Here is a 27991-nt window from a genome sequence, read left to right as displayed (position 1 = left end):
GTGACCGCTCGCTGCCAATGAGTTGGGTCGGTACGCTGATATAGTAACAGATGTAACCCCCTGAACTGAATGCATTCAGTGTGGCGTTGACGTGTGGCGTCGTCAGTGGGAGATCGTCCAAGTCTGAACTGTTTCCTCATGGTTCGGTGAGTTTAAAGGGACCCTCCCACCTTCAAAAAAGTTAATGAATTGGCATGAAAGTGATGTCGCTGGATTCAGAAAGAGCAAAAACGAATATCTACCAAATTTCATCGAAAAATATTTACCGGTTTTCAAGATATTAGACTTTTACTTTTGTTTACTTTTTGGGATCTCCGCTGTTCCTAGCGACTTTATTTGAAAGTGCGGCATTTGTTGCGCGCAAAGCAGCATATACCACCGCGTGCTACAAAACGTTTTAGTCAAACATTTAACGGACGTTCGAAAGCCTGATGACGTCATCAGACTCCCACTAATGGTTAAAGGGACCCTCCCACATTCAAAAAAGTTAATGAATTGGCATGAAAGTGATGTCGCTCGGTTCAGAAAGAGCAAAAACGAATATCTACCAAATTTCATCGAAAAATATTCACCGGTTTTCAAGATATTAGACTTTTACTTTTGTTTACTTTTTGGGATCTCCGCTGTTCCTAGCGACTTTATTTGAAAGTGCGGCATTTGTTGCGCGCAAAGCAGCATATACCACCGCGTGCTACCAAACGTTTTAGTAAAAGATTTAAAATCGTTAGATCTCCGCTGACGTCACAAATTCTAAGGGGGCATACCAATGCATTAGCCCCTTAGAATCCGAAAACTGCAAGTTTGAAATTCGATATCTCTGAATTAAAGCATTTTTCGATGTTGTGAGTGCCCAAACCGGTATTTTCAGGCCATGGCCACCAATTTGGCTATCTCAACTCAAATCTAATGTTAAGGTGGGAGGGTCCCTTTAAGAGATAGGGACCACGCTGGTCCCACCCTGCAAGTAAAGGGAAGAAATTTCTTGAACACCATAAAGCTGCGTGGGTTGCGACCAGGATAAATGGTGGTTTCTGAGCCTGGCCGCAAACTTGGCTATCTCAACTCAAAACTAATGTTAAGGTGGGAGGGTCCCTTTAACTCGCTTGGTCACCGGTGCGGTGGTGGGTCGGGGTCGCCGAATGGGTGGGAAACGGTTGCCCTCTCCAAACGGATTGCCTGGATCTGCCCCTGCACGTCTATAAAAAAATATGTTCACACTCTGCATACAAAAGTAAACGCTTTTCCTACTAGTGGCGGGTACTGGAATTTGGCGTGCCATTTCTAAGAAATAGCGCGACAGAACGGCGGATCGGTCACCCCTCCGTGAACATGCTATTTAAACCCTCTTTTCCCGCACTGCTTGGTACAATGTACAATTAAAATCGCCCGGTATGGGTTCACCTGTAGCTTTCATTAACTTTATTTTCCCCTGTCAAATATGAATTGTTCACACGGAACTAACAATGCAAAAACAGAAACGCAATAATTATAGTTCGGATGATAAAGCTAGCACAGTTCAGTTTATACACGCTTGAAAACACCCCAATCACAGTCTGAACTTGATTCTGTCACCAATCGAGCCTCTAAGACAATACGGAAACGCGGCAATGCAGTAGGTATTTGAGATCTTCGAACGCAGAGGTCAACTGCAACTCGGGTAACAACACATCTTTGGGGACGACGGAAGACCTAGCATCATGTCACACTGCGATTTCAAGGTTTCCTCACACCCTGAATAGTAGGTCTATGACTAGCATTTATGCCATAACAACTTTCAAACGATAATGCAAACACTCGCTCATAGCACGTAAGCAGATGATTATACCAATCTCACGTTAGAACTTGTATGAGCCGAGCGGCATTCTTGCTAGGCACACGTATCGTCGACACCACCATATCAACGGGTAACTGGTCAGCATCGGCACACTTCCTCACTTCAGTGGAATTCATGGAGATCACGTTACCTCGCAACGCTTTACTCCAATAGTTAAGACCCATTATTATCATCGAGTGGACTACCCCGCACTGTCGATCGTTTACAAGGTACGTATACATTTAAGACCATCCTCCGATAAGCGTCTTCACACCACTGAGCCGGTACCCGCCGCTTCAAGTCTCGTATCGACTATCGTGTAGTCTAGCAAACTATAAAACACGACCCTTCATAAGTCTCGCTTGGTCGTCTGTCCACGGTGTAGTATCACACGATTCAAATAGACAGGAAGAGGCGGTACATCACCAGTGAAGTTGTCAGGCGTTGCCGAGCTTATGCTGCTCGCTCCAGACGGCCAGCAGCCGACTCGGATCGTGGAAGCCGTGAGCGGCCACCACGTGCCGAAATTCGTCCGGGCTGTAGGTCTGCTCCCAGAAGTGGATGTAGTCGGTGTGCAGTGGCTTTACTCCGGCCTTCTGCGCCACCAGGCCCAGGTAGATGTCATCAAACCTGTCAAGGCAAATGCAGATCATCAGATTCGTCGGTCGTAACGAAAAGACGGCAGTAATAAATAATAATAAGCGAAGGCTGAGACGGGTACACAGGGGCAGAATAACAAACCACCGCAACCACACAGCCTGCAAGTGCTGGTATTTTGTTCTAAACAAGTCAGTGCTGATAGGCATAGTGCGATAATGTGCATCATCCGTATTCTGAGGCATTTCATTTATATATTCTATATAGGTAAATATCAATATATTTAGTGTCACACACACACACACACACACACACACACACACACACACACACACACACACACACACACACACACACACACACACACACACACACACACACACACACACACACACACACACACACACACACACACACACACACACACACACACACACACACACACACACACACACACACACACACACACACACACACACACACACACACACACACACACACACACACACACACACACACACACACACACACACACACACACACACACACACACACACACACACACACACACACACACACACACACACACACACACACACACACACACACACACACACACACACACACACACACACACACACACACACACACACACACACACACACACACACACACACACACACACACACACACACACACACACACACACACACACACACACACACACACACACACACACACACACACACACACACACACACACACACACACACACACACACACACACACACACACACACACACACACACACACACACACACACACACACACACACACACACACACACACACACACACCACACACACACACACACACACACACACACACACACACACACACACACACACACACACACACACACACACACACACACACACACACACACACACACACACACACACACACACACACACACACACACACACACACACACACACACACACACACACACACACACACACACACACACACACACACACACACACACACCACACACACACACACACACACACACACACACACACACACACACACACACACACACACACACACACACACACACACACACACACACACACACACACACACACACACACACACACACACACACACACCACACACACACACACACACACACACACACACACACACACACACACACACACACACACACACACACACACACACACACACACACACACACACACACACACACACACACACACACACACACACACACACACACACACACACACACACACACACACACACCACACACACACACACACACACACACACACACACACACACACACACACACACACACACACACACACACACACACACACACACACACACACACACACACACACACACACACACACACACACACACACACACACACACACACACACACACACACACACACACACACACACACACACACACACACACACACACACACACACACACACACACACACACACACACACACACACACACACACACACACACACACACACACACACACACACACACACACACACACACACACACACACACACACACACACACACACACACACACACACACACACACACACACACACACACACACACACACACACACACACACACACACACACACACACACACACACACACACACACACACACACACACACACACACACACACACACACACACACACACACACACACACACACACACACACACACAAGTATTTTATTGTCTCATTGACAAATGCAAACACGTTTACATGGCGGATCGGCGCAAAAGCTAACGCTTAAGTCGAGGCGCCTCTCCAAAGCTAAACAATTGCAACAGAATTTAACAAGATAATAAATCATGGATCCACTAACACAGCCAGCAGGGGACAGAACCACGCCGACCCCGCCAACTACCCACGAAGCATCCAACTGGAATAGGGAAAGCCCGCTCGGTCCCGCGCACAGGGCGGCCACCGCCGGCTCAGATGAGTGAAGTGAGTGTGTGTGCTGGAAGGTGGTGTGTGGTTGTGAGTGTGTACCTATACTCGCACTTGTGTCAATGTTACGCTGTGTTAGTAAATCGCCTGGTGTTTTGAATGTATGTTTGTAAGTGGTGAGCCACATGTACACCCACCATGCTTGTGACGTTTCTATTAAATAAAAGGATGTCAAGCTTACTTTTTCCTGAGAGATTATCAAAGTTTGGAACGATAGCCTGCATGACACCGAACAGTTGCGATCGGGCTGTTTGGTACAGAGGACAGTCCATTATGTAGTGAGTGGTTGTTTCATTTGGGTGACCGCAAATGCACGCTGGAGTAAGGACGTTTGGGTGTTGCGTTCGGAATTGATGTGCGTTCAGTAATGTTTGTCCGATGCGCAGTCTGGTGTGGTGTGTGTTTGCTGTCTTTGTGCCGACTGAATGTGACAGTGGAGGTTCTGTTGTCCCAAATCGCTGCCAGACTTCACGAGAGAAATCAGAGCGGGATTGAATGGCACGCATAGCAGCAGGAAGAAGATTCCACTGCCTGATAGTTGCTGGGATAAAGGATCGGTGGAAGGATGTGAGTCTAATCGGGGGAAGCGATAGTAGGGTAGCGTTTCTAAGTTGAAGTCCTGTAGCACCCTGTCTTGTGTCAGTCAAAATGTTGGTGATATATGTAGGTAGGGGAGGATTGTTATTATAAAGTCTGTGAAAGAAAATGAGTCTGTGAATGAGTCGTCTCGTTTCCAGTCTTTCCCACCCTAAGTCATTCAAAAGTGCGTCTGTCGGTGATCTGTATAGTGCTCCAGTAACGAGTCTTGCACATCGATTTTGAAGTCTCTGGAGGCGGATTTTGTCTTTGATTGTCAAGTTGCCGTCGTAAATGATGTCACAGTAGTCAAAGTAAGGTCTTATGTATGTTGTGTAGATGTCGCTGAGCATAGGCCTAGTGAGAAATTTGGCTATAGGGTAGATAGGTCCAAGTAATGAATTAATTGTACGGACAATGCTATTAACATGTTGGTGAAAACAAAGATCAGTCGAAAGAGTGAGTCCGAGATGCTTGTGGCAACTCGTAGTGGGAATGTCTTGCCCTTTAAAATGTAGCTTGAAGTCCTGGTTGTCATGTACGTTGGAAAATGTCAATTGTATAGTTTTCTGTGCATTGAAGGTCATGGGTGGAGAATGTTTGAAAAAGTTACCCCGGCCGGCGACCGATAGTCGGAAAGACGATATGCCCACGTTGTTGTCAACGATCGTCATAAGCAACCAGTGCTATTCTGACCAGGGCTGCGGAGTGCGGAGTCGATATATTTTAAGGTGATTCCGACTCCGACCCTGACTCCGGCTTCAAAAATCGACTCCATTTCCATCTCCGACTCCAGCCCCGACTCCGGGAATTGCTCATTAAGTCCATGTAATGAAATCAAATTTTAGGTTGGATATTTTTATCTTGCCTGAAGCGATTTTTTTTGCGCGCTCCAAGGCCTTGTATTGCAAATGAGTACTCTTGAAATAGCATGCAAAATAAAAACAGGTTTTGACGCATCAGCCTTTTTCAGCTTTTTTCAATAAAAAGCGCTGGTCCAAAAGAGGTCCTTACATTCAACAAAACCTGATTTTGGAAGGTCAACGAAAGAAAAATCGTCAAGCAGCCAGGTGCATGGGCATGACTTTGAGCCATGCAGTCTTAACTCCAACTCCGGGGTCGGAGTCGGTAAGATTTTAGCGACTCCAGCTCCGCCTCCGACTTCGGGCAAAACTGCAGACTCCGACCGACTCCGAATCCGACTCTGCAGCCCTGATTCTGGCCCATGGAAATGGAACAAGGGATGTTGTGTTTGTTAATTGTTCAAGGATGAGAGTTGCATCCGACATCGTACTATTCATAACATTTTTGGAATGATTGAAAAGGCAATTTGCTTTTAAGTGATTTTTCTACTTAAACCTGCAATTTCACACCATACCCCATATCATACGCCATTTTGAGTAAATGTTGCGTTTTCAGCTTTTTATTGTGTCTCAAAATGCTACAAAAAGACGACAACTCACCACGTAGAAGCTTTACAGAGAAAATTGAAAGATCAAACCAAAGCGCTAAAATTGGTCACTGACATCCACGGACGCAGCCTTTTTCAATGTTGGGCGGCTTTTATAAGACGAACAGGGAGTCGATCCAGGAATATCGACCGGTCCCGGTCTCGCAGCTCAGTCGCTAGAGCGTTGGACTCCGCGTGGCGAGAACACGCGTCCCGGTAACAACAGTCCGAGCTTGAAGCTTGACGGACGTTCGGTGTTTATGAGCACCCTGACGGGTACGCTCATAAAAGGGTATGGTTGCGGTTGGTGGCAGGCCAGTCGAAGGCAGTGAAGTCAAGCAGTGGTTTTGAAAAAGTGCGCCGAAGGCGCGCCAAATTTTCGAAACTGAACAGGATTTGAGTGCAAAGTTGGCATTGGCGACCATAAGCGGGTCCTAGGGTTGGAGATTATGGCAAGTTACGTAAATCATAAATAGTATACCTACCTGATTTGCAATAGTACGCCCACGGAAGCCAACATTCGAAGAGTGAGAGTTTTCTTTGCTCATATGGAGACAGCTTTTTAGGATTTACAAGAGTGGAAAAGTTACCCCGGCCGCGCCGGGGTAGACTGAAAGTTACCCCGGCCACGGCCGGGGTGGCCGGGGCAGGTTCTCCACCCATGTTGAAGGTGATTGCCCAGTCGTCTCCGTAACGTCCTATGTCGTCCAAGTCTTTTTGTATCGTCGTTCTATGGTCCTGGCTGTCATGTGGATGTGATGAATATAAGGAAGTGTCGTCGGCGTAAAAAAGTGCTTCGTTCTGCGTGACTTTTGACAGGTCGTTAAGATACATAATAGCCAGCAGAGGCCCGAGCACTGAACCTTGTGGGCAGCCTGACGAAATTTGTTCCGGCGGAGAAAAACTGTCTCCTACTCTCACTTCTTGCGTCCGTTTGCTCAAATACGACTTTGTCCATTCCAAGACGTTTCCTGTTATGTTGTATTGTATTTCACATTTTTTAAGTAAACCTTTGTGCCATATTTTATCAAAATATTTTGAAATATCGAGAAAGACGGCTGTGAAATTTTCTTTTCTGTTTAGTGCTGAAAATAATTGGTGGGTAAGGTATACAAGTTGTATATCTGTACTGTGATTTGGACGATATCCGCTTTGCTTATCGGATATAAGTTCATTTTCAGTTATATGTTTGTAGATTTTGTTAAAGGTAGTGTGCCAGCTTTCCTGGACCGTATGGAGTTAATGGCCCAGATAAGAAGAACCGGATTTTTAGAACTTATCCATACCTTCAAAACTCATGGAAACGTCTTAAATTCTTCAAATTTTGAGTACCCCAGTGCGAAATTCGCCCCGACGGGTTGTCGGTCGTACCCCAACCACATTTCACACCACTATGAGCAATAAATGCACACACTGAAATCGCTATTACCGATATGCTCATCCAATCAAGTTTCGATAAACTCGTTCATCATCATCTCCTGCGGTTTCGAACACGCCTGTTAGGTGGTGCGGTAGACCGCGCCCAAAGCCAGGGCCCCGGTTACGTGAGGTAGCCGAGTCGGGGCAGCGTGCGTTGACCCAAGCCGGGGCCGCACGTCCTCCCGGTGTCATGTGATAGCCCGGGGCTGCCCGCGGGGATGCGGTAGACCGCGCCCAAAGCTGCGGCCCCGGCTTGGATCAGCGCACGCTGCCCCGACTCGGCTACCTCACGTTACCGGGGCCCTGGCTTTGGGCGCGGCTTCTGCTCATAATTTGTGGTGCGGTGGTGGTGCGTCGGGCCGCGCGCTCTGACTTCGGCCAAGAAAAATGCGTCAGCTGATCATTGTCATTTCTGCCACTTGCGTGTGGTGAAATGGGGTCATAACTTAAGAGACGGCTGTTTCATATCAATTATTTTACATAAAATCACATTTCAAACCATAAATAATGTTCGACAGCCAAATAAAAGAAACAATACCAATACAGGCTTACAGTTTAAGGCTCGACATTGTGTTGTCTACGATTAGACAGCTGATAACTCATTCCCGTACGTCGTAACTCTATAATGACCTTTGCTTATTGTCACATGTGCGCCGCATTCGCGATTGTTGCCGACGCCTGTTTGCAGGCCAGCCCACTACAGTTGTTATACATATCGAAAAACCGATAAACTTTTAGGCGAAAAAGGCACTATTCCAGGCCTATTTTTGATTTTTTTTTTGCGATATTAGGTAAAAACAGAAGCTTCTTATCCTGGGAAAAATAAAATGGGAAATCTTTCAAAGGTGGCACACTACCTTTAAATACCAATTTTTCTAAGATTTTGGATACATTTGGAAGGAGGCTTATTGGACGATAGTTTCCCGGGTCTGAGCTAGATCCTTTTTTCTTGAAAATGGGTGTGACACATGCTTTTTTCCAAGATTCCGGAAATACCCCTGATTGTAATGACTTGTTGAAGAGGATTGTTAGTGGTTTGGCGATTATCATGGCACACATTTTCAACAGTTTAGCTGGAATTTTATCTGGACCCGAGGATTTGTTTGAGTCCAGGCGATTAAGAATGTTAAGAACTTCAGGCTCAGTAACTCGGACCTCTGCTAGCGTGGGGACGTGAGGTCCCGGGGGGCTAATAGGAGGCATTGGTTTGTCATGTATGTCGAGTCGTGTCTGAGCGGCAAAATGTTTGTTGAGTGTAGTCGCTTTGTCAATGTCGTCAGTCAGTGGTGTACCGTCCTGTCCGATGAGTGGAGGCAAGCTTCGGTTGTTTCTCCTTCCCATTAGATCTTTAAGAATTGCGTGATAGATATGTGGGTCTTTTTTCGATTTCAGCAGTTTCATGACCTGTGTTTGAATGTAAGCATCTTTTAGTGTTTGGTTAGTGTATGTGGTACAGTCACGTTGTTGACGGTGACGGTGTCGACGGCTAGTTCACGGAAAATCTTGAGGACAGGACTTATTAAATCATTAATATTCTCCAACGTATCGACTCTCACCTGAACATTTTCGTGTAGTAGCTCGTGTAGAGAAGCCTTCGCAGGGCCGAGCGAGACACCACGTAGGCGCCGGCCGTACAGTAGGGCGGCCACCGACTGAAGGGATACTCCTGCAGAGGCACAAACCACTTGCTGAACCGATGGCGGTGAGGCGAGGACGCCGGGAACACGTAGCCGACCAGCAGCGGTGAGTCCGGCTGCGGCACGGCGGCGGCGGCGGCCGTACTGCCCTCCGGCGCCGGGTACTCGGCCCGCTGCGCCGCCAGCCGCAGAACGTTCGGCACCGACACGTACATGTCGTCATCGACGAACAGCGTGTGCTCGGCATCGGCGCACCGCTCTATCGCCCAGCGGAACCCACTCATCGTCTTCAGAGTGTTATTGTAGTAAGAGTCTTGGAAGTAGGCCTGCACGATGTCATTGTATTCTTCCACTTCACGGCGCACGGTCCGTTGCAATTCGTAATTGCCAGCGCGCGTGCCAAGCAGGAATACGTGACGCACGTCGGTGCGTAGCTCAGCCCACGTTTGTCGAATAACGCGCCGCCGCTCCACGTGGTCCGGTGCAGACTTTATGGCGATCAACAGCCGCAGGGGTCTCTGCCCACTGCATCGCTCCCGTGGATCGATCAGGTATCGAAACTGGTGTGACTCCAGGGGAGTGACTGGTGACTGCTGGCCACTTAGCATCAAATTTACATAGAAATTAACCTCACTATCTAGTGGGTATGTGAAATGGGTATCATAATCAAGTTCAAACATATGTCTGAACACCCCAAACAGATCACATAACATCAGTAGGCCAACAGCTGAGAGGATTACTGTGTAAGGCCTTCGCCAGCGGAAAGCACGTGCTGCCATTTTCAACTGGCAGCTGATAGCTTTACAAGTACTCAGCTGTACAGCTAGAGATTTATCCTGTGAAAATGAGAATCAGCATCATGACAGATAAATAATTGCAGACAGTGAGGAAGTGTGCATTATGACACTAATAACCATCTAAGAAGTGATACAAAATATGTACCTACGCAATGCACATTTCATGCTGGAGTCTGGGCTACAGATCTTTCCAATGACTGAATTTTCAGCTGATAATTTAAAGCACTTTAGGACTCCTTTGACTTTGTCTGAATTAAATCTTGCTCATGGTCATAGTGTCACGGTGGTATCATTTATTGCACTGATCTGGTTTTGCCTGCTTGTATGTATTCCTTCTCGCACTGTCCTTTATCTATGTTCGCGCTAACATGTCCGCTGCACAACCGCATGTCATGCCTGCTGTCTTACCCCCTTGTGCATACATGCTTCCCCAACGCTCACATGTGCTCGTCCGCATGACCGCATGCGCACTACCCCTCGCTGGGAGCTGCATGTATTTCCGTCCTGACTGTCATTGACTGTTTGTCTGTTTGCAGGTGCATGTTGCTTAGTTCTTGTTTCTCGACAATATACTCAGTCTGAGCACTCGGGACTGTTGGTGCCTCTAGAAGTGCGATCAGCTGAAGGCTGATGGAACGTCACATAAACAAGAACTAGCTTATTAAACATGGACAACAGAATGAAGAAGGAGGCTGATGGGGGACAGGGAACTACGGCAGCCATCGACCAGGTGGTTATGAATCTGCCTATCCCAGCGCTGCAACCTGAGGAGAGGATAGAAGACTGGAAACCTCTCTTCAAAGCAGGAGTCAGCACCCTGCTGGCTAGAGGTCCTGAGGGGGAAGCACTCGCCATCGGCCTGCTGCCAGCATACATCAACCGTCGCACTGCAGAGCGTGAACTAGTGAGAGAAGTGTTGAGTGACTGCGATACGCTTGATGCAGCTTTTGATGTTCTGGTCAGTACGCTAGACCCACCGGTTGATAAGTATCAGTACATGCAGGAGATGTGTCGCCTAGACTGGGTACCAGGTGTACAGGTTGATGATTTTTTCTTTCAACTGAAACGTTTGGGTGTGAAAGCTGCTGCTGATCTTGGTTTTGTGTGTTCACTGTTTGTGTCTCAGCTTCCGAAAGAAGTACAGTCAAAAGCAAAGACTTGGCTGGCAGATTGCCAACAACTCAGTGACTCATCGTTACGGGTATTCATCAAAGATGTCAAGACCTGGCTGGTGGAAAGAGGATTGCCGCTAGATAGGGGGTCGAGACAGTTTGTAGGAGCAGTCAGGCTTTGCGAAACCACAGAGGCAGGGGCAGGCGCGCCAGTTCCTGAGCAGAGTGCTCAGGTGATGTGTGACCTTCGCACGGCAACAGATGCTGATGACGGTGATGGGAAGTCTCCTAAGGTCTATGCTGTACAGGGAAGGGAAAGGAAGAAAGGGAAAGGGGCATTGTGCTACCTATGTAACTCACCTGACCATCTCATGTTCAAATGTCCGTCACGACACTGTGCCAAATGTGGCAAAAAGGGACACAGTGCCAAGGATTGTAGATCAGGGCATAAGGTATATCGCGTGGAGGGCAGTGACAGAGAAGGGGATGAACATGCCGTGACACTGAACGTGAGTTTTGATGGCGCGCGCGTCGCTGCACTCCTCGATTCTGGTGCATCTATGTCAGTGATCGATGAGCGTTCTGTGCGAGGTGCCCGGCTGGGAGGCAAGGTTGAGTATAGCAATGATCTAGATTCTGTGTCAGGAGTAGGTGGAAAAGTCACGGTTCTAGGAACTATCTCTGTGAACATCGATGTTGGCGATGGTCAAATGGTGCGTCACTCTCTGAAAGTGCTCAGCGGGGATGAATCGGTCGTCATCCTTGGTCGAGATTTCCTCTCCCGATTCCCCTCTACCGAGTTCGATTGGCGGAAAGGTCGCATCCGGCTCGGGAGTGTATGGAAGACGCCTGACGTCATGCTGAGCGGAGGTCGACAGGACGGTCGAGCTGCAGTCGCAGTGCTGGAGGGAATGGTGTCTCCGTCTGCGTCAGAACTGCGGTCCCGGATCAACCCAGCTCTCGAACCAGGAGTGAAAGAGAGGGTCTTCAATGTTCTCTGGGAATCACGAAGCGTCTTCGCCGTTAACCCCAAGAAGCCTACTCAGACGACATTGGCTGAACACAACATAGAGACTGGGGATGCAAGGCCTGTGAAACAGAAATCGTCGCGGATGTCACCAGAGATGGAAGATGAAGTCAACAAACAGCTGAAAGAGATGCTGGACAACGACATCTGTCGACCCTCAAACTCGCCGTGGAGTAGCCGTGTCATCCTGGTGAGGAAAAAAGACTCTTCGTACCGATTTGTAGTAGACTACAGGGATCTGAACAAGGCGACCAAAAAGGATGCCTATCCAGCAGCGAACTGGCAAGACATCCTAGACAAGATGGCTGGAAGTCGGGTGTTCTCGTTCCTGGACGGAGCAAGTGCGTACTGGTCGGTCCCGATTCGCGAGGAAGACAAAGAAAAGACTGCGTTTGCTGTCCCGAAAGGGCAATTCGAGATGAATGTCATGGCTTTTGGCTTGTGCAACAGCCAAAGCACATATCAACGCGTCATCGACCAGGTGCTGTCTGGAATTCCGCAAGTAGAATGCTACATTGACGACGCCTGCGTTCATACACGAGATGTGGAGGACCACGTGACCTACCTCAAGAAGACACTGGATGCCTACAAGATGGCAAACATGCAGCTACGGCTAGACAAGTGCCGCTTCGCCTATGAGAAGGGAGAGTTTGTGGGCCACGAAGTTAGTGGTGAAGGTTACCGCCCTCTGAAGTCTCACGTGTCAACGATCCAGAGCTACCCAAGACCCAGCTCCAAGAAAGAAGTGCAGAGATTTCTAGGCCTCGTGAATTTCTACCGTCACTTCATACCGAAGATGGGCTACATTGCAGCTCCGCTCTACCAGTTGACACACCAGGACTCCAAGTGGCTGTGGACAAAAGAGTGTGACATCAGTTTTGAGTCACTCAGAACCGCTCTGGTGAAAGCGCCGGTTCTGGCGTTCCCAAGGTGGGACAGACCGTTCTGGGTCGAAGTGGACGCGAGCAGTGTGAGTGTTGGTGGGATTTTGTCGCAAGAAACAGAAGACGGCGTACGAAGGCCGCTAGCCTACTTCTCATCAGGTCTAACAAGTGCTCAGCGTAACTACTCTGCGAGCGAGCTGGAGTGTTGGGCGCTAGTAGCGGCAGTGCGGAAATGGAGAACCTACCTGCAGGCCGCTACAAAAATCGTGATGGTCACGGACCACAACCCGCTAGTCTGGCTCCGGAGGCAGAAGGATCCCAGGCACAAGTTTGCAAGGTGGCTAATGGAGCTGGAATCCTACAACTATCAGATCGTGTATCGGAAGGGCACCGAAAATGCTGGAGCGGACTGTCTCAGCAGGATTAACCAACCCGTGGACCCACAGTTGAACGATGAAAGTGAGCACTTTGAGAGACACGTCTACAGGCTTACGAACACCGATTTGTTGAGCAGAGTGACAGTCTCGCAGAGAGAAGATCCAGTGACGGTGTTCGCAGCGTCACAGATGATTGCCAATGGCCAGATCACCAAAGGACGATATCGGCACTACCGAGACATGACGATGAGACATGGCGTCTTGATGAAAGGTCAGCGAGTGGTCGTACCCGGGAGCATCCAACGAGAAGTGGTGGAAGCGGTGCACAAGGCGGAACACCTGGGCGTGGAGAGGACTCTACAGAGAGTGAAGAGCCAGTTCTTCTCACTTGGGCTGCCAGCTTGTGTGCGTGCTGTGTGCGCTCAGTGTGCCGTATGTAGTGCCAATAAGAGGTCCTACCAGCCAGAGGTAGAGTTGCAGTCTTATGAAGTCGGGGATCTAGCTCCACGGAAGACGGTGGCCATGGACGTTGGCACCCTACCCTGGAGCGCATCAGGCTACCGGTATTTCTTGGTGGTGGTGGATCTTTTCTCAAGATACGCAGAATTCATACCCATGAAAGACCAGATGGCTGACACGGTGCTGCAGTCCCTGATGACGGGATGGGTATACAGTCATGGACTGCCTGAAATACTGGTCACTGATCAGGCAAGAAACATGGACGGTGAGGCAGTCAGGCGTTTCTGTTCAGATTACAATATCAAGAAACGTCGCTCGAGTCCTTACCATCCGGAGGGCAACGGACTGGCAGAGAGATGCGTCCAATCTGCAAAGCAACTGCTCCGTTGCCTCCTCGCCGAAAGGAAGATGCAGACCACAGAGTGGCCACAAATTATGAAAGAAGTCACGTTCATCTTCAACTCAGCGAAGAATGCGGGTACCCAAGTGTCTCCGCACGAAGTCATGTACGGCGTTACCCTGAGACCACCGCAGAGTGTGTTGCACTCTGAGGCCTGAGCCCGCGGCGTACGTCAGCCCCGAAGATCATGTGGATGAGCTGCAGGCTACTCGTCCCGACTCCTATCGCCGTGTATGGGAAAACAGCAAAAGGGCGAAGAACAGAACCAAGCAGTACTACGATCGGACTAGAGTATCGCCGCCTGAACGTGGAATACGGACAGGAGATAAAGTCATGGTCCGTATAGAAGAGCGTTGTGGGCTGGATCCTATGTACAGCGGTCCATACCTGGTGACAAGAATTGTCGACAGCAACGTTTTCGTGCTCATAGGGAGCTCAGAGAAGTGTGTGCACATGAACCGCGTCAAATCCGTGCCAGCAGCATTCGGTGGCGACGCTCATGTGACTGTACAGGACTGCTGCCCTCCGTCTCACGGCAACACTGGAGATCAGCCCGGACCATCTGAAGTTGCAGACGACACTGCCGCCCACACACCTGCGGACGAAGATGCGAGTGCCGTGCCTTATGATGCACAGGGCGCAGCCGAGGTCAGCCAGCGACCAAGCATCGAACCCGCTCCTGTTCCTGTCGCACAGATCCCGGCCTCCGCGGATGATCCGTTGAACTTCCTCCCCGCTGTGTCTCGATCAGGCAGAGAGATACGGCGCAACCCGCGGTATGGTCCGTGATGTTATACCACACTTTCCCTCAGCGTCTGTATCACCGGTTCGTGAGTCCATTTTTTTTTTCGGGAAGGTGATGTCACGGTGGTATCATTTATTGCACTGATCTGGTTTTGCCTGCTTGTATGTATTCCTTCTCGCACTGTCCTTTATCTATGTTCGCGCTAACATGTCCGCTGCACAACCGCATGTCATGCCTGCTGTCTTACCCCCTTGTGCATACATGCTTCCCCAACGCTCACATGTGCTCGTCCGCATGACCGCATGCGCACTGCCCCTCGCTGGGAGCTGCATGTATTTCCGTCCTGACTGTCATTGACTGTTTGTCTGTTTGCAGGTGCATGTTGCTTAGTTCTTGTTTCTCGACAATATACTCAGTCTGAGCACTCGGGACTGTTGGTGCCTCTAGAAGTGCGATCAGCTGAAGGCTGATGGAACGTCACAATAGTCATTTCAATTTACTAATAATCAGTTAGACACTTCCACTTTGCGGCTTTGCGCTTAACTTTTCAGACCCGTTTACATCTTTTCAAATAATGACATCAAATAAATCAAATACTTACCTACCTATCTACGTGCCTGACTGAACATGAATCATTATAGCAAAAATAATAGCCCATGACTGATCTGAACCAGCATGATCTAACATCATTTTATTTCTGGTCACATGGGAAGGCAAATTAATAACAGGCCACCTTATCTAAGGACTTAATAATAACCCATCCAAGATTCTTAAAGATCAAGCATGAGATAAACCCACCAAGTCAAAGAGCTTTCACAATTCACAAATTGAAATTCGGGAAGAGGAAAATCGGAAACGCTAGGACGAAAACCAAACGAAAACCAACGGGATCAAAAGAAAACATTTATGAAAACAAAATGTTCAAAACTGGTTTCGTAATGCTGTCGCGCACTGCAGAGCGGCTTATGTTGTCGTTGATTCGCGTTTTAACGTCTGCAAGTAGAATAAGCGAACTTTATGAACAGTCACCTAAACTTTTCCATTTCTGACGCAGCATCTACAAGTTGATGGCGCAAAAAATATTTTGCATGACGCATCGTCATGAAAAGAAATTAAAAATTTCGGTGGAGCGTTCGTTTATATAGGTAAGTTACGCGGTCGAATTTTGTATTTTGTTATATACATTACAGCTTATTGTTATAACGTTTCTAGTCCTCTGTCCTGGTAATGCATTGTTATGGATTGCAACTTCATAATCGTCCGTTCAAACTGCTTTGCACTTGACCTTTGACCTTTGATATTGCAAATCAAAATTTCAATTCATCCCATTCAGCCTAAGGGTTCTTAGCAGCCTTGGATGGAAACTTATCCCAATCCTCTCATTCAAAACTGGAAACTGGGTTGATTCCTAAGCTTTTCTCCTGAAACATAAGACTGAAGTTCAGCTAAAAAGTAATGCCCTCTCCAAGTTTGCGCACCGTGATCAGTTGATGCAAGATGGCAGTTGAGGTGGGCTTCTAAGATGCTGTGGAAGTGTTGACATGGGGTTCTCAATTTTCATGTGTGGAGAGCAGTGAGGTGGGGCCAAAGCAGTGGGGTCGTAAGCTGTAAGTTCAAAGTGCTTATTTTTACGAGATGCCTATCTTGCAAATTGCAATATTGATATCTATATAGGCTGTTACTTTGGTACCTGTCGAAATTGAAATGACAAAAGATCTCTATGATTATTGTGAAAATTTTCAACATCAATATTGCAAGAAGCCCTAGCACAACAAATCTAGTGTAAATCCTACAGCAAACACCTCAATGGTGCTCTAGTGATAGGCGTTGGTATTGTTGATTTAAGTCTTCCCAGACCCACTGTGGAAATCTTTCCACTGTCAATAGTAAAGTTGCATTGGTAATAGCATCATTGGGTGTGAAATTGTCTGTGAAAACTTCTTGCATATGAATTATAATTTAGATTCATTAGAAATTTGAATTATTTTATAAGTGCAGCTTATCAAAGGGATTGAATTTTGTTAGAAAAGGGTCCAAAGTCCCAAGCATTAGCACTGCAGTCAGCAGATGCAGTCACTTAATGTTCACAACATGTAGGAAATTTGAAATCCAGAGTAGCTAAACCAGTTCAATGGGTGTGCTAGTGCAGCACAAATTCTTATCTCTTTGACCTTATAAGCTTTATGACCATAGACCATCTGACTTGAAACAAAGTGGAATATGTAAATAATGTATCAGTATCATGCAACTGCAGCATATGAGCTTGGTAGCACCTGATAATTTGGAGCTGCTGACATCTCACTTTGTCTTATGCCATGCAGATAGTGAGCACTGAGGAGGCATATTTGGGCCAGGAGTGGGACCCTGCTTGTGGGATCAACTACATGAGTTTTCTAGCTATAAGAATATTAGTTATATTTCCAGCTATGATGTATAAACTAGTGAATTAGTAAACCAACACAAGTAATAAAATAACTAGTTAGTAGGTAATTAGTATAGTTATAAATAAGAGGACTGTTTTATTTTGCTTGTTTGAACAGTCAGCTAGTGATAATTCAGCACAAATTTGGATGCTTGGGTTGACTTTGAGTTGACTCCTGTAATACTTTTACAGCGATCCCAGCCTCACTGAGAAGTTGCAGACTGCTGCACTGTGAACTGTCGGCGGAGGATCAGACAGCATGTCAGCGGGCGCCGGTCGCGGCGGCTCGTTAGAGTCGCAGGACAGCACGGCCAGCAGGTCGTCTGACGAGCCCAGTGAGGACGCGCTGGCGGCCGCGCTGGCCGCCGGTACCGCCCAGCTGCTGGACGACGCCGACCTGCCCACCTCGATCCACGTGACCAACCTGCCGCTGCCCGTGTTCGAGGACCCGGCGCAGAAGGTGGGTGCTCGCCGCTGGGCGAAGTGGCGATATTTTGTACGGTTACGTTGGAGTTGGGTGGTTGGATGATTGGGCAGTGGGTTGACGGGAAAAGCACGGTTGTTCCAAGATGATATCTCTCGCGATACAAGCGCCTGTCTGGGGTTGCAACTTGAATGATATTTCAAAATCGCGACTTCGACCAATATTTTGCTAAAGCAGGGAAGTGATAATGTAATTTTATCGACCATATTTTATAGGTTCGTAGACAGAACGGGAGGTTCTGCTGTTGCATACCTACATTATTTTTACGGACACCGACTTCTTCATTTCGAACCAGCTGAACAAAGTCGCTGATTCACTATAGCTACTTTTCAGGCTGTGTTCGAGGATACGTTCGGCGCCTTCGACGACGAGGCGTGGTTCCAGTACTTCCCCAGCTTCCGGCGTGCACGGGTCAACTACAGCAGCGCCAAGGCGGCCGCCAGCGCCCGGGTTCACCTGCACGAAACGACGCTCTGCGACGCCGTCATCAAATGCTACTTCATACAGGTACTGTGTTGAGCCGTGCGGAACATGCACGCCAGTTTGATATGAATTTGGAATCTTTGGTACATTTTTTGTCCGTTGTTTGAAAGGTAGCTGTTATTTCGTCACAATACGCAATATGCAGTTACGAGTGCTTTTTACGTTCTAGCCATATCTGCCATATCATAACATTGTTTTCCAATTATTTGAAGGATGCGTTGTTGCGGGAAGATGTCTTTTCAGCCAGGAAGAGGACCCCGCCACCCTTTCGCTCCCTGCCCACGCTCCCCCGCCAGAGGCTGACATGGTCCACAGTGGGAAGCCATATAAAGTTTCACGTCCTAGGTTCCCAGTCAGCCGACCGGTGGCGACGGGTGGCGTAAAAATATACATGCACAAAACCATGATTGTGGTCAGGGGCTGCTTGCAATTAACCCTAATTATTATTCACGATTAGTAAGGGATTTAGTTTTAGCAAGGACACATTTCCTGTGAATAACATTTGCGTTTTGACATCAATTGTTATCGAGCGCCCATCTGAAGCTGCGCTGAAATGTTTGACGACGAAACGATTCCACGAAGCAGTCTTGAACTCCAAATTTGTTTGAAGCCTAACTTCGGTCGTAAGCTGGATGAGTTATATCACTCTCGCAATGCTTTGACATTTTTGTGATACGTTCCACATATGACTGACAATTATAGCTGCTGGTGTTGTGTCATAGTGGTCTACGCTGAGGCTATCAAGTAGACTAGTCGTCGATGTGGGGGTGGGGTTGGGGGTGGGGTTGTTCACGGTCCGTGTTCGCTCACCCTTTGACCGGTAGCGTACCATATTATGTACATCCCCGGCGGCCGGCGGAGCCGGGACCCAGTGGGCCAGCGGTCTGTGCCAACAATAGCAGCAGTACCGTCTCGCAGCAATGTGTCAGCGATAAGCCAAGCGTTTGGTAAAAGGTCGACAGCCGACGGCCTTGATCCACAAATCACGGACGTTTCACGAATCAAAAAAATTGCAGCTACCCAAATCAGCGGAGAGCAGGCGCGGATACAAGGGGGGGCCATGGGGGCCATGGCCCCCCCCCCCCCTTGGCCGATTTTTTTCAAAAATAAAATAAAAAGTTAAAAAGTTAAAAAGCTGAAAAGGGGGCCTCCTGAAAATAAAGTGGCCGAAATCCGATGAGTTTTTTTAACCTACCCACTTAGTTATTTCTTAGAAGACTAGCTGAGAAGACTTCTTTGTTAGAAGATTGGTAAAGCTTTTCATAACTTGGAGGTCTCTTATACTCACAGAGATGACCACTTTTACAGGGCCTCCTAACCTGCACAGAGGGCCTCCAAGCCTGCACAGATGTTGAGATGTTGCCTGAACAGCTAGATAAGCTCAATAGACGCAGTTTTTTTTGGGGGGGGGCCCCAACAAGTGGGAAGATGGGGCCTCCAACAGGTGGGATTATGGGGGGGGGGGGCCTCCTGGTTTCTAATGGCCCCTCCCTTGGAGATTTTCTGGATCCGCCCCTGGCGGAGGGACTACGGTACCGCAAACAATATCTCGTCCATTGCTGGCCGCAGTAGGCTAAATCTCAGCTAATTATTAGCGTTTCAGAGCGTGGCTGTGCTCCGTATTTGGGTTGTCTCGGCAGTGATCACACTGCCACCCGCAGTACTGTCATCTAGTTCAAATAGATTGCCACATCCTGTCGGCCATTGCTCTAGGACTATCTGAGAAACTCTAGTTGTTTTTCAGACGCCGTCGTCCCGGGATGGCTCGGATGACGGCACGCTGCGGCCGCCACTGCCGGACAAACAGTTCCTCATCTCGCCGCCGGCGTCACCGCCCGTCGGCTGGGAGCCCGTCAGGGAGGCGGAGCCCATCGTCAACTTTGACCTGCTCTCGGCTGTCGCGCAGATGGCGCCAGGTGAGCTCACGGACCGACGCGACGGAACCCCATGCTGGGACTCTACGTTTTGTGCTGTGTTAATCAAAACGATTCTATTATGATAGTTTCAATCTAAAAATTCAATCTAAAAAATATGTGATCAGATTGCTATGCGGTCCTGTTACACGTCTGCTACATCTACTAATCAGCGCTATGATATACCTATTGGATCCGCTCCAGCCCAGCTGAATGTGTCGTGTTTACCCTCGCTGCCTTTCTGTGCTCCCCTGCACTTTCTGACCCCTGCCCTTTCCTCTCGGTGCAGGGGAGTCGCACGAGCTGCACGCCGGCCGCGACGAGCACCCGTCGATCGTGGTTCACGTGGCCGAGGAAACGGACGCCGACCGGGACCAGCCGTCCGGACAGAAGGGCATGCGCATTACCCAGACCCGGTGCCCGTCGCGGTAGGCGGCTGTCGCGGCGGTCTGTCGACGCTCTGCAGGGAGATAAGAGGTGACAAAGGATGATCACAGAGGCTGCCCGAGGAGGTTTGCCATTGTGACGTGCGGCAGCTGAGATTCAGGAGATTGGCGTTCTTGGAGGCACCAAATGGTGCCCGGGCCTTAGGGTCATCGCCTCAAATAATGCTGACCGTACGTAAACGATCAATCGAGGGAAGAGGGTTTTCATAAACCAAATGTTAAACCCTATTTGTAGGGAGTTAACTGAGCATTGCAGTTGCTCATAAAACAAGTTAACTGCCATACATTTACTATTGGACATTATGGAGTGTATCTAACAAGCTGACGGTTTGCCTTGCATAATTAATCATCGGGATTTGCGAACTTTGCCAGCTTTTCGTATTAACAAATTATCTGGCTGCGTATTACTTATTTGATTTGCATAATTAACTATCATGAGATGGCGAATGAAAAGGTTAGTTTTGATATATACCTGGCTAAATTAAGTTTAGTCGGGATTCTGCCAGCAGCTCCGATGGAAATCGAAATTCTAGGAGGTAAACACACTTCTTAATTTTTAAGTGGAAGAGTTCTGTTAAGTTTTCTAAAAAGATCCGCTAGGTTTTACAAAGCGGTTACAAACGTATGTGAAATGTGACAGAAAATACGCCTAAGCTCCGTTCTACTCTGGATTCTGCCACCCTGAACCGTGTTTGGTTTTTCCAGACGTGCGCAGTCCATGTTGTTAGTGAGATTGACACTGACCTGGGGGATATGGTCAGGCTCGTTCTGTCCTCTGTAGCGTGCGACCATGAGGGTCTATGGGGCTATCGAATGTCGAGTCGACGCGGTAAAAGACATACGATAGGTGTCTGGTGTTGCGGCCGGACAAACTAGGATAGTCACCGTTCGAGATCGCCGACCATAATCCAATGACTGTGTGTTGCGAACTGTGCGCTGTTACTGTTCAGTGTTCGGACTGAACACTGGTACTGCGATGTGATGACATACCAAATGACGGCCGGCGACGCTCGGTGTTTTAACTGGAGCCAAACGTGAGATATCAGTCCACTGCTGGCGACTGGCTGTATTCGTGGACGCTGCGCTGCGGCGGTGTGTAATACCTGGAGCGCTGAACTACGTGCAATGTCGGCAGATGCTTATCGAAGGCGGGCGGCGCGCTATTTATGTTCTGTGTAATTAGTTAGGTGGCTCCTGTTAGTATGCCGCAGGTGTCTGCAGATGAAGTCTCGGTCGCCGGCGGCCAACCTACGCTTACTCGACCTCTGTCGTCATGTGTTCCGCCCTCTGCCTAGTCTGTAGCTCTCTTCCGCCAGGTGTTATGGTTACAGACGTGTTAGTTTATTACAGATGTCACTATAATTACAGTGTTGCTAGTTTGACGGACTGTCTATCTCGGGAGCTACTGGCAGTTAAAGGACATCCATTTCCGCTTGGTCACAAAAACTGCATGCTGTCACAGTCTGGGTACCAGGTATAGATGTGTATTCTCTTACGGTGCAAGCGTTGGCCTGAGCAGCGTAAGAGGTAGACTTCACAATTCACATGGACTTCACCGTATCACAGCTGCACCGTATCACACTTCACAGCTGCACCAAACCGGTGGCACTAATGTTAATGGCTATGACGTAGGGGCATAGTACTACGCCTTGCATCGCCATGACTGAAAACACATTTGTGTATCCAATTCTTGTACGCCACGACCTCCCAACGATCACCAGCGTAATTATACAATCATTGGTAACATTTAATATCGTATCAAACGTGCAGTACGCCGGGAAAGAAGCCTAGGAAGCTTATTAAAGTGAATTATAAACGGCATTTAACAACAGAAAAAAACGAATATGCGCCTACACTGCCACCCACTTCAAGTCTGGGTTCCAGGTCAGCCGACAATAAACGAAATCACTAGGCGATATTTGCACGCTTCCGAACGAAATAGCTGCATCAAAGTGCCCCATAAACAAGTGTCGGGCATTGTTGGAATTACGTAACACTGGGAGGATATCAAAACAGCAGCGTCACAGCACAAATAAAAATCCCAATCAATTGGCATTTTTGAAACTTTATACCGTGGCGCTATACAGAACACAGGTCCAAATCCACCACCATACTTACATCGAGGAATACTTTCCGCGACAAATCGCATACCCCATCCCACACACCGTTGAACACCGTATCCCCCTTGGTCGCGACTCACCCGCTTCACGCCTCCCCCAGACTCGCGCTGACGGCCTCCGCCGCTCGCCGGCCGCTCAGAATGCAGTCATTGACACTGACGCCGTCATAGGCCGCTCCGGCCAGCAGCAGGGGCCACTGGCGCTCCCGCACTGCGTCCCTGAGCCGCGCCACCAGCGCCTTGTGTCCGACACGGTACTGCGGGATGCAGCGCTCCTGGAGCTGCACACAGACACGGCTGGGCTCAGCGGTGATGCCCAGCGTGCGGCGCACCTCGTCCAGCGCCGCGCGCAGCACCTGCTCCCGGTCGGGCCGCGCGCCGTACCACCGCTCCATCTCTGCACCGCCCGACATCACCGTTAGGATGGTGCGGTCTCCCTGCGGGAAGCTGCACGTGTCGAAAATCACACCGAGCACGCCGCCGGCAGGCTCACACGAGGGAATTAGATAGCCGAAGCCGGGCTGGCGCAACAACTGCCCGGCGTATTGCAGTGTGATGACGGCTACGGTGACTGACTCAATCTGCTCCAGGGGCTCGGCCACGGCCCGGTCGGTCACCAGAGGAGCCAGCCCGTGCGCCGGCAGCGCCGAGATGATGTGGCTGGCGTGCAGCTCCCCGGCCGCAGTGTGGACCGTGGCACCGTCCGGCCGCAGTCGTAACTCTGTCGCCGGGCAGTCGAGCCGCACACTAACTCCGTCCGCCGCTAATCTCTCGGCCAGTGTCTCAGGTAGCGTCCGCAGGCCACCCTCCAGACTCCACACGCTCCAGCGCTCCTTCTGAGCGCGGCGCGCCAGCTCGCTGTCGCCGGGGTCGGGCGGCGCGGTGCGGCCCCGCTCCTTCCACATTCCCCACAGCACGCTGCCGTGACGCTGCTCGTGCTCGAACAGCGAGTCCATCAGGAAGCGCACGCTGATCTGACGCGCGTCGCCGGCGCAGATGCCGCGCACCAGCGGATCCACGGCGAACTGGGCAATGTCGGCGCCGAACCTACGCGACACGAACGCGTACAGGCTGTCGTCCTGGAGGCCGCGCTCTGCGGGCGCCCAGAGATCGCGCAGGGCGGCCAGCGCCAGCGGCCGGTGGAACGGCTTCAGCGGCCGCAGGGTGCTCCACAGACTGGTGGGCAGCCGGTGCAGCTGGCCGCCCGTCATTATCATCCGGTTCAGTGTTGCCGGATGACCCGCTGGGATTATCTTGAGCCTGTAAGACAATTAGACAACACGGTCACGGTCACAGTCATCACGTCACAGTTCATACCATCAATGAACAACACAGCGGAATTCACACTGTCACAGTCTCAATCACAGATAAAAGAGTTACTTCAATATGCAGTTACCAAATACAGGCCTGATCATCGATAAATATGTTAAAATGTAATGCAACAGCAATCACCAGGTAGAGTAGCCTGTTCAGAACCAGTAGGCAAAAGGAAGTTTAAAATAGTTGGTATCATTAAGTTTTATTGCTTGCCATTTATGATAAATAAAGTTACCTGTCCTGAAGCTGGAGCTCCTCCACCAGCTGCAGTGTGTTGACGCCCTGCTGTCCAGCTGGACGCACTGTGCGTGGCCCGTGCTCCCAGACAGTGCCGTCCACATGACGTGTGGTGTTCACCCATCCGCCGACACTGGATGCTGCCTCTAGCAGGGTGATGGGCAGTGCAGAGCTGGGCCGCAACTGCCGTAGGTAGTGGGCGGCTGCCAGCCCAGCCACACCACCTCCCAACACCACCACTCCAGCCATTGATCTTGTAATCAGCTCTAGCAGTGCTCAGTAGCAGGCATTTCTCTCAGCTGTAGGAATATACCAAAAAGTTCATCACGACAATGAAGCCAATCAGACTAAATCATCATGTAAATTGCATGGGCTGTGGAGGAGACAAAACAAATACTATTCATCTCTTTAATAATTTCTTTAAAATATGCTGATGCTATAACTACAACCCCTAATGTAGTAAATTAACTAGTCTGGATAGTTAAAATAATGAAATAGGATGGGTACCTATTTAGCAATGACAAAAAGTCATAAATAGTTAATTGAATGCCTACATACAATACAAAATTTAATCATAACAGTATTGATGATTAGCCAGTCTGGGCTGTAATCACTAGCAATTAGCATACATGTAAGGTGTTCAGTTTTTGTAGTATCATCATGTGAGTAGTGCAACTTTTCTCAGGAAATCTCTTTATCTTTTAATACTTACTATCTTACTTATCTAAATTCTAATAGCTATCTTTTTTTGCCTGTCCCGTAGCTCAGTTGGTAGAGCATCGGACTCCCGGTAGTGAGAGCCCGGGTTCGAGACGCTCCGGCGCTCGATATATGAGACTCCTGACGGGGATGGTCTGCGGTTGGTGGGAGCAGCCGCAGCCAGTTGAAGTCAGTTGAGTGGGACAGGCCGTGTCCGGCTTTGAAGGGCACGTTAAACTTTGGCATCTAAATTCTCCCGTTACCCGGAATTGCGCGATCGGACGGTAGGGGTCTACGCAACAAGCTCTGCTTAGCGTGGACTCCGGCTCTGTCAATCCGTCCATTCAAACATTCGAGCTAAATTTATAAAAAAAATCTTAATCTTTCTTAACCATCTTTATCATTTTATCGTTTAAGTAATACCTACATCGTTTTGGGAAACTTAGTAATATTAGGGATCATTTTGTATAATTCTGATGTCTCAAATTATTTTATGGCATTTTTCAAATTTTAACTCCCATTAGGTACTGTTACAGTTCCAGCATGATGTAAGTAATCTTGTGACGCCGACTGCCGCCTGGTATTTCAGTAGGCGGAACTATGGTCATGAGTACCCAAATATAGGAACGTTCCCATTTTTGGGAACGGAGTTCCCAAATATGGGAACGGGCGTTCCCATTTATGAGAACGGAAGGCAATTTTTCGGCCGTTCGCCCACTAAAACTCAAAAGTGCATCACGTCTCAAAAAAGTGCACGCTGATTTAAGTATCTACTAAATTTCCATAAAGTTATCTTTAATCTGACCGTGGAACAAGGAAATTGACCGTGGAATGATATTTTTAATGATTTTTTAAAAATGACAGAATGGTGGAAATATGGGTTATACGACATTTAACATGCAATTTTAAGGAAAATGAAGCATTTTTTACATTTTGAGGTCAAGTATAATAATTTTCGCCTGGTTATGAAGTTTCATTCTAGCGACACCAGATGCTGACATATGCAAGCGAACACGCGGACAGTCCCGAGGTAATATTGTTGACTTTTGGTGTCGGGGCGATCGACCGCGTGGAACGTCAGTGATTTTACCGAACTACTGTTGTAAACTCAGTTTCAGTGGTTTAAAATCATTCAGCTGTATTTTATCAGCCCTGAAAGACATATTTTATTTGGATGCTAGCTGTTTAGCGTTGTTTTATAAGCAGCGTCATGAGCGTGGTTTTTGTCTTCGGCGTTTCTAAGCATGATCGTTTGGTGGGAATTTCTCTGATATAGGTCGCTCTGTGTGGCTTATTTATAATTTTTATGCTGATTTCGATCATTCCTCGTGCCCATCCTACCAGGCCTTTTGCCACTTACACTCATTAAGAAAGGAAAAAACTAGATTTTCATTGGGACTAGGTGTTTTGAGGGTGTAACATATTCAGCGTTCCCATTTTTGGATACTTCTTGTGCTCTTCAACTCTCGGTGATTAGCAGACAGGTGCTTGACATGTCTCCACCCTCGGCGCGGACGGTGGATATAGGTATGGAAGACCTTGTTGAACATTGCTGAGCGTTGTGGATTACGTAATCCTGCAGAGGGGGGCGTGCCCGCTGCGAGATCGACGGGAATAAAAGCGCAGAAGACCGGGCGAAACATGCAACGGTCTTGCCGGAAAGGTCATCTGATGATTGTTGCGTTAATAATAATTTGCGGCGTTGGACGTGATGCTTGTTAATGAAAAGAGCCCCTGAAAGGCGTCGGTGAAATCGTTCCCAATTTTGGGTACGCCGTTCCCATAATAAGGAACGCTTGCAGCGCCAGTGTACGAGAGCGTTCCCAAATTTGGGCTCGCGGCCCGGGTGATGGACTGCTTTAGAAATAGGGGAACGATTTGTAACTACGATGGGCCTTACAATATCAAACTCTTTCCCAACAATATTGAGACAACTATCAGGCGGTTCACGATCGTTTTATATTTTTTGGACGTCATTTAACGGTTCTTTTTTTTGTTTTAAATAATGCCTACATGGCGTTCCCATATTTGGGTCTATCGTTCCCAAACATGGGAACGAAAATGCGTTCCCGAAAATGGGTACGCTTGACCATAGTTCCGCCTACTGATTTATCATCTCGAGCCAGTCTACACTCTACACTTGGGAAGCAGCAAAGAATTCCTGGATTTTTATTTGAGGGCACTGAATCCGGGCCTGTTAGAATATTACGCGCCCTAAACAAGCCCTAATCACCAAATAGAGGAAGAAGCTTTAGCAAACTTCAAGTTGAAGTTGGGCAAAGCACCCTTGTTTTATTAACCGTAAGTACAATACAAAGGTCCACCTGGTGTAAGGGTACTCACATAAGACTGGTCCGGCTGGCCTTTATAATCTTTTTTTTATAAAACAATAAAATCGCCCTCAACAACAGGATCCAAAATTCAACTCGAATTCACCCCGAAATTCACCCTAGCATCGCGCGGCATCGCGCCCTGCGCCGTGAATTGCAACTCGCACGCCGATTACGATGGC

The 27991-nt window shown here is 48.5% G+C and overlaps 3 protein-coding genes across 7 annotated transcripts; 1 reads left to right on the top strand and 2 right to left on the bottom strand.

The window, feature by feature from the left end:
• On the top strand, positions 1–22491 carry LOC122378795 (calcipressin-2-like). Of its 3 annotated transcripts, none has more exons than XM_043360293.1 (6): positions 1–26; positions 16414–16504; positions 17974–18241; positions 18599–18772; positions 20493–20664; positions 20951–22491. In XM_043360293.1, exons 3-6 carry the CDS (start codon positions 18041–18043, stop codon positions 21091–21093), a joined length of 690 nt encoding a protein of 229 aa, XP_043216228.1. In that variant the 5' UTR covers positions 1–26; positions 16414–16504; positions 17974–18040; the 3' UTR covers positions 21094–22491. The 3 variants fall into 3 exon arrangements, with proteins under 3 accessions (XP_043216228.1, XP_043216226.1, XP_043216227.1); XM_043360291.1 differs by lacking the exon at positions 1–26 and adding an exon at positions 17104–17111 and having other exon boundaries at positions 16441–16500; positions 17972–18241; XM_043360292.1 differs by lacking the exons at positions 1–26; positions 16414–16504 and adding an exon at positions 16863–16966.
• LOC122378797 (beta-1,3-galactosyltransferase brn-like) lies at positions 1407–16382 on the bottom strand. Of its 3 annotated transcripts, none has more exons than XM_043360296.1 (3): positions 16312–16382; positions 9478–10394; positions 1407–2443 (listed from the first exon to the last, which is right to left on the bottom strand). In XM_043360296.1, the coding sequence occupies exons 2-3, from the start codon at positions 10335–10337 to the stop codon at positions 2251–2253; spliced, it is 1053 nt and encodes a 350-aa protein (XP_043216231.1). In that variant the 5' UTR covers positions 10338–10394; positions 16312–16382; the 3' UTR covers positions 1407–2250. The 3 variants fall into 3 exon arrangements, with proteins under 3 accessions (XP_043216231.1, XP_043216230.1, XP_043216229.1); XM_043360295.1 differs by lacking the exon at positions 16312–16382 and adding an exon at positions 15961–16292; XM_043360294.1 differs by lacking the exon at positions 16312–16382 and adding an exon at positions 16158–16292.
• On the bottom strand, positions 22184–27991 carry LOC122378794 (protoporphyrinogen oxidase-like). The gene is made up of 3 exons (XM_043360290.1): positions 27823–27991; positions 24779–25079; positions 22184–24486 (listed from the first exon to the last, which is right to left on the bottom strand). Exons 2-3 carry the CDS (start codon positions 25027–25029, stop codon positions 23313–23315), a joined length of 1425 nt encoding a protein of 474 aa, XP_043216225.1. The 5' UTR covers positions 25030–25079; positions 27823–27991; the 3' UTR covers positions 22184–23312.

The sequence above is a fragment of the Amphibalanus amphitrite genome, unplaced genomic scaffold, assembly GCF_019059575.1.
Source record: "Amphibalanus amphitrite isolate SeventyFive unplaced genomic scaffold, NRLGWU_Aamphi_draft 000065F_arrow, whole genome shotgun sequence".
Taxonomy (NCBI): Eukaryota; Metazoa; Arthropoda; class Thecostraca; order Balanomorpha; family Balanidae; genus Amphibalanus; species Amphibalanus amphitrite.
This window is presented reverse-complemented; position numbering and strand designations above follow the sequence as displayed.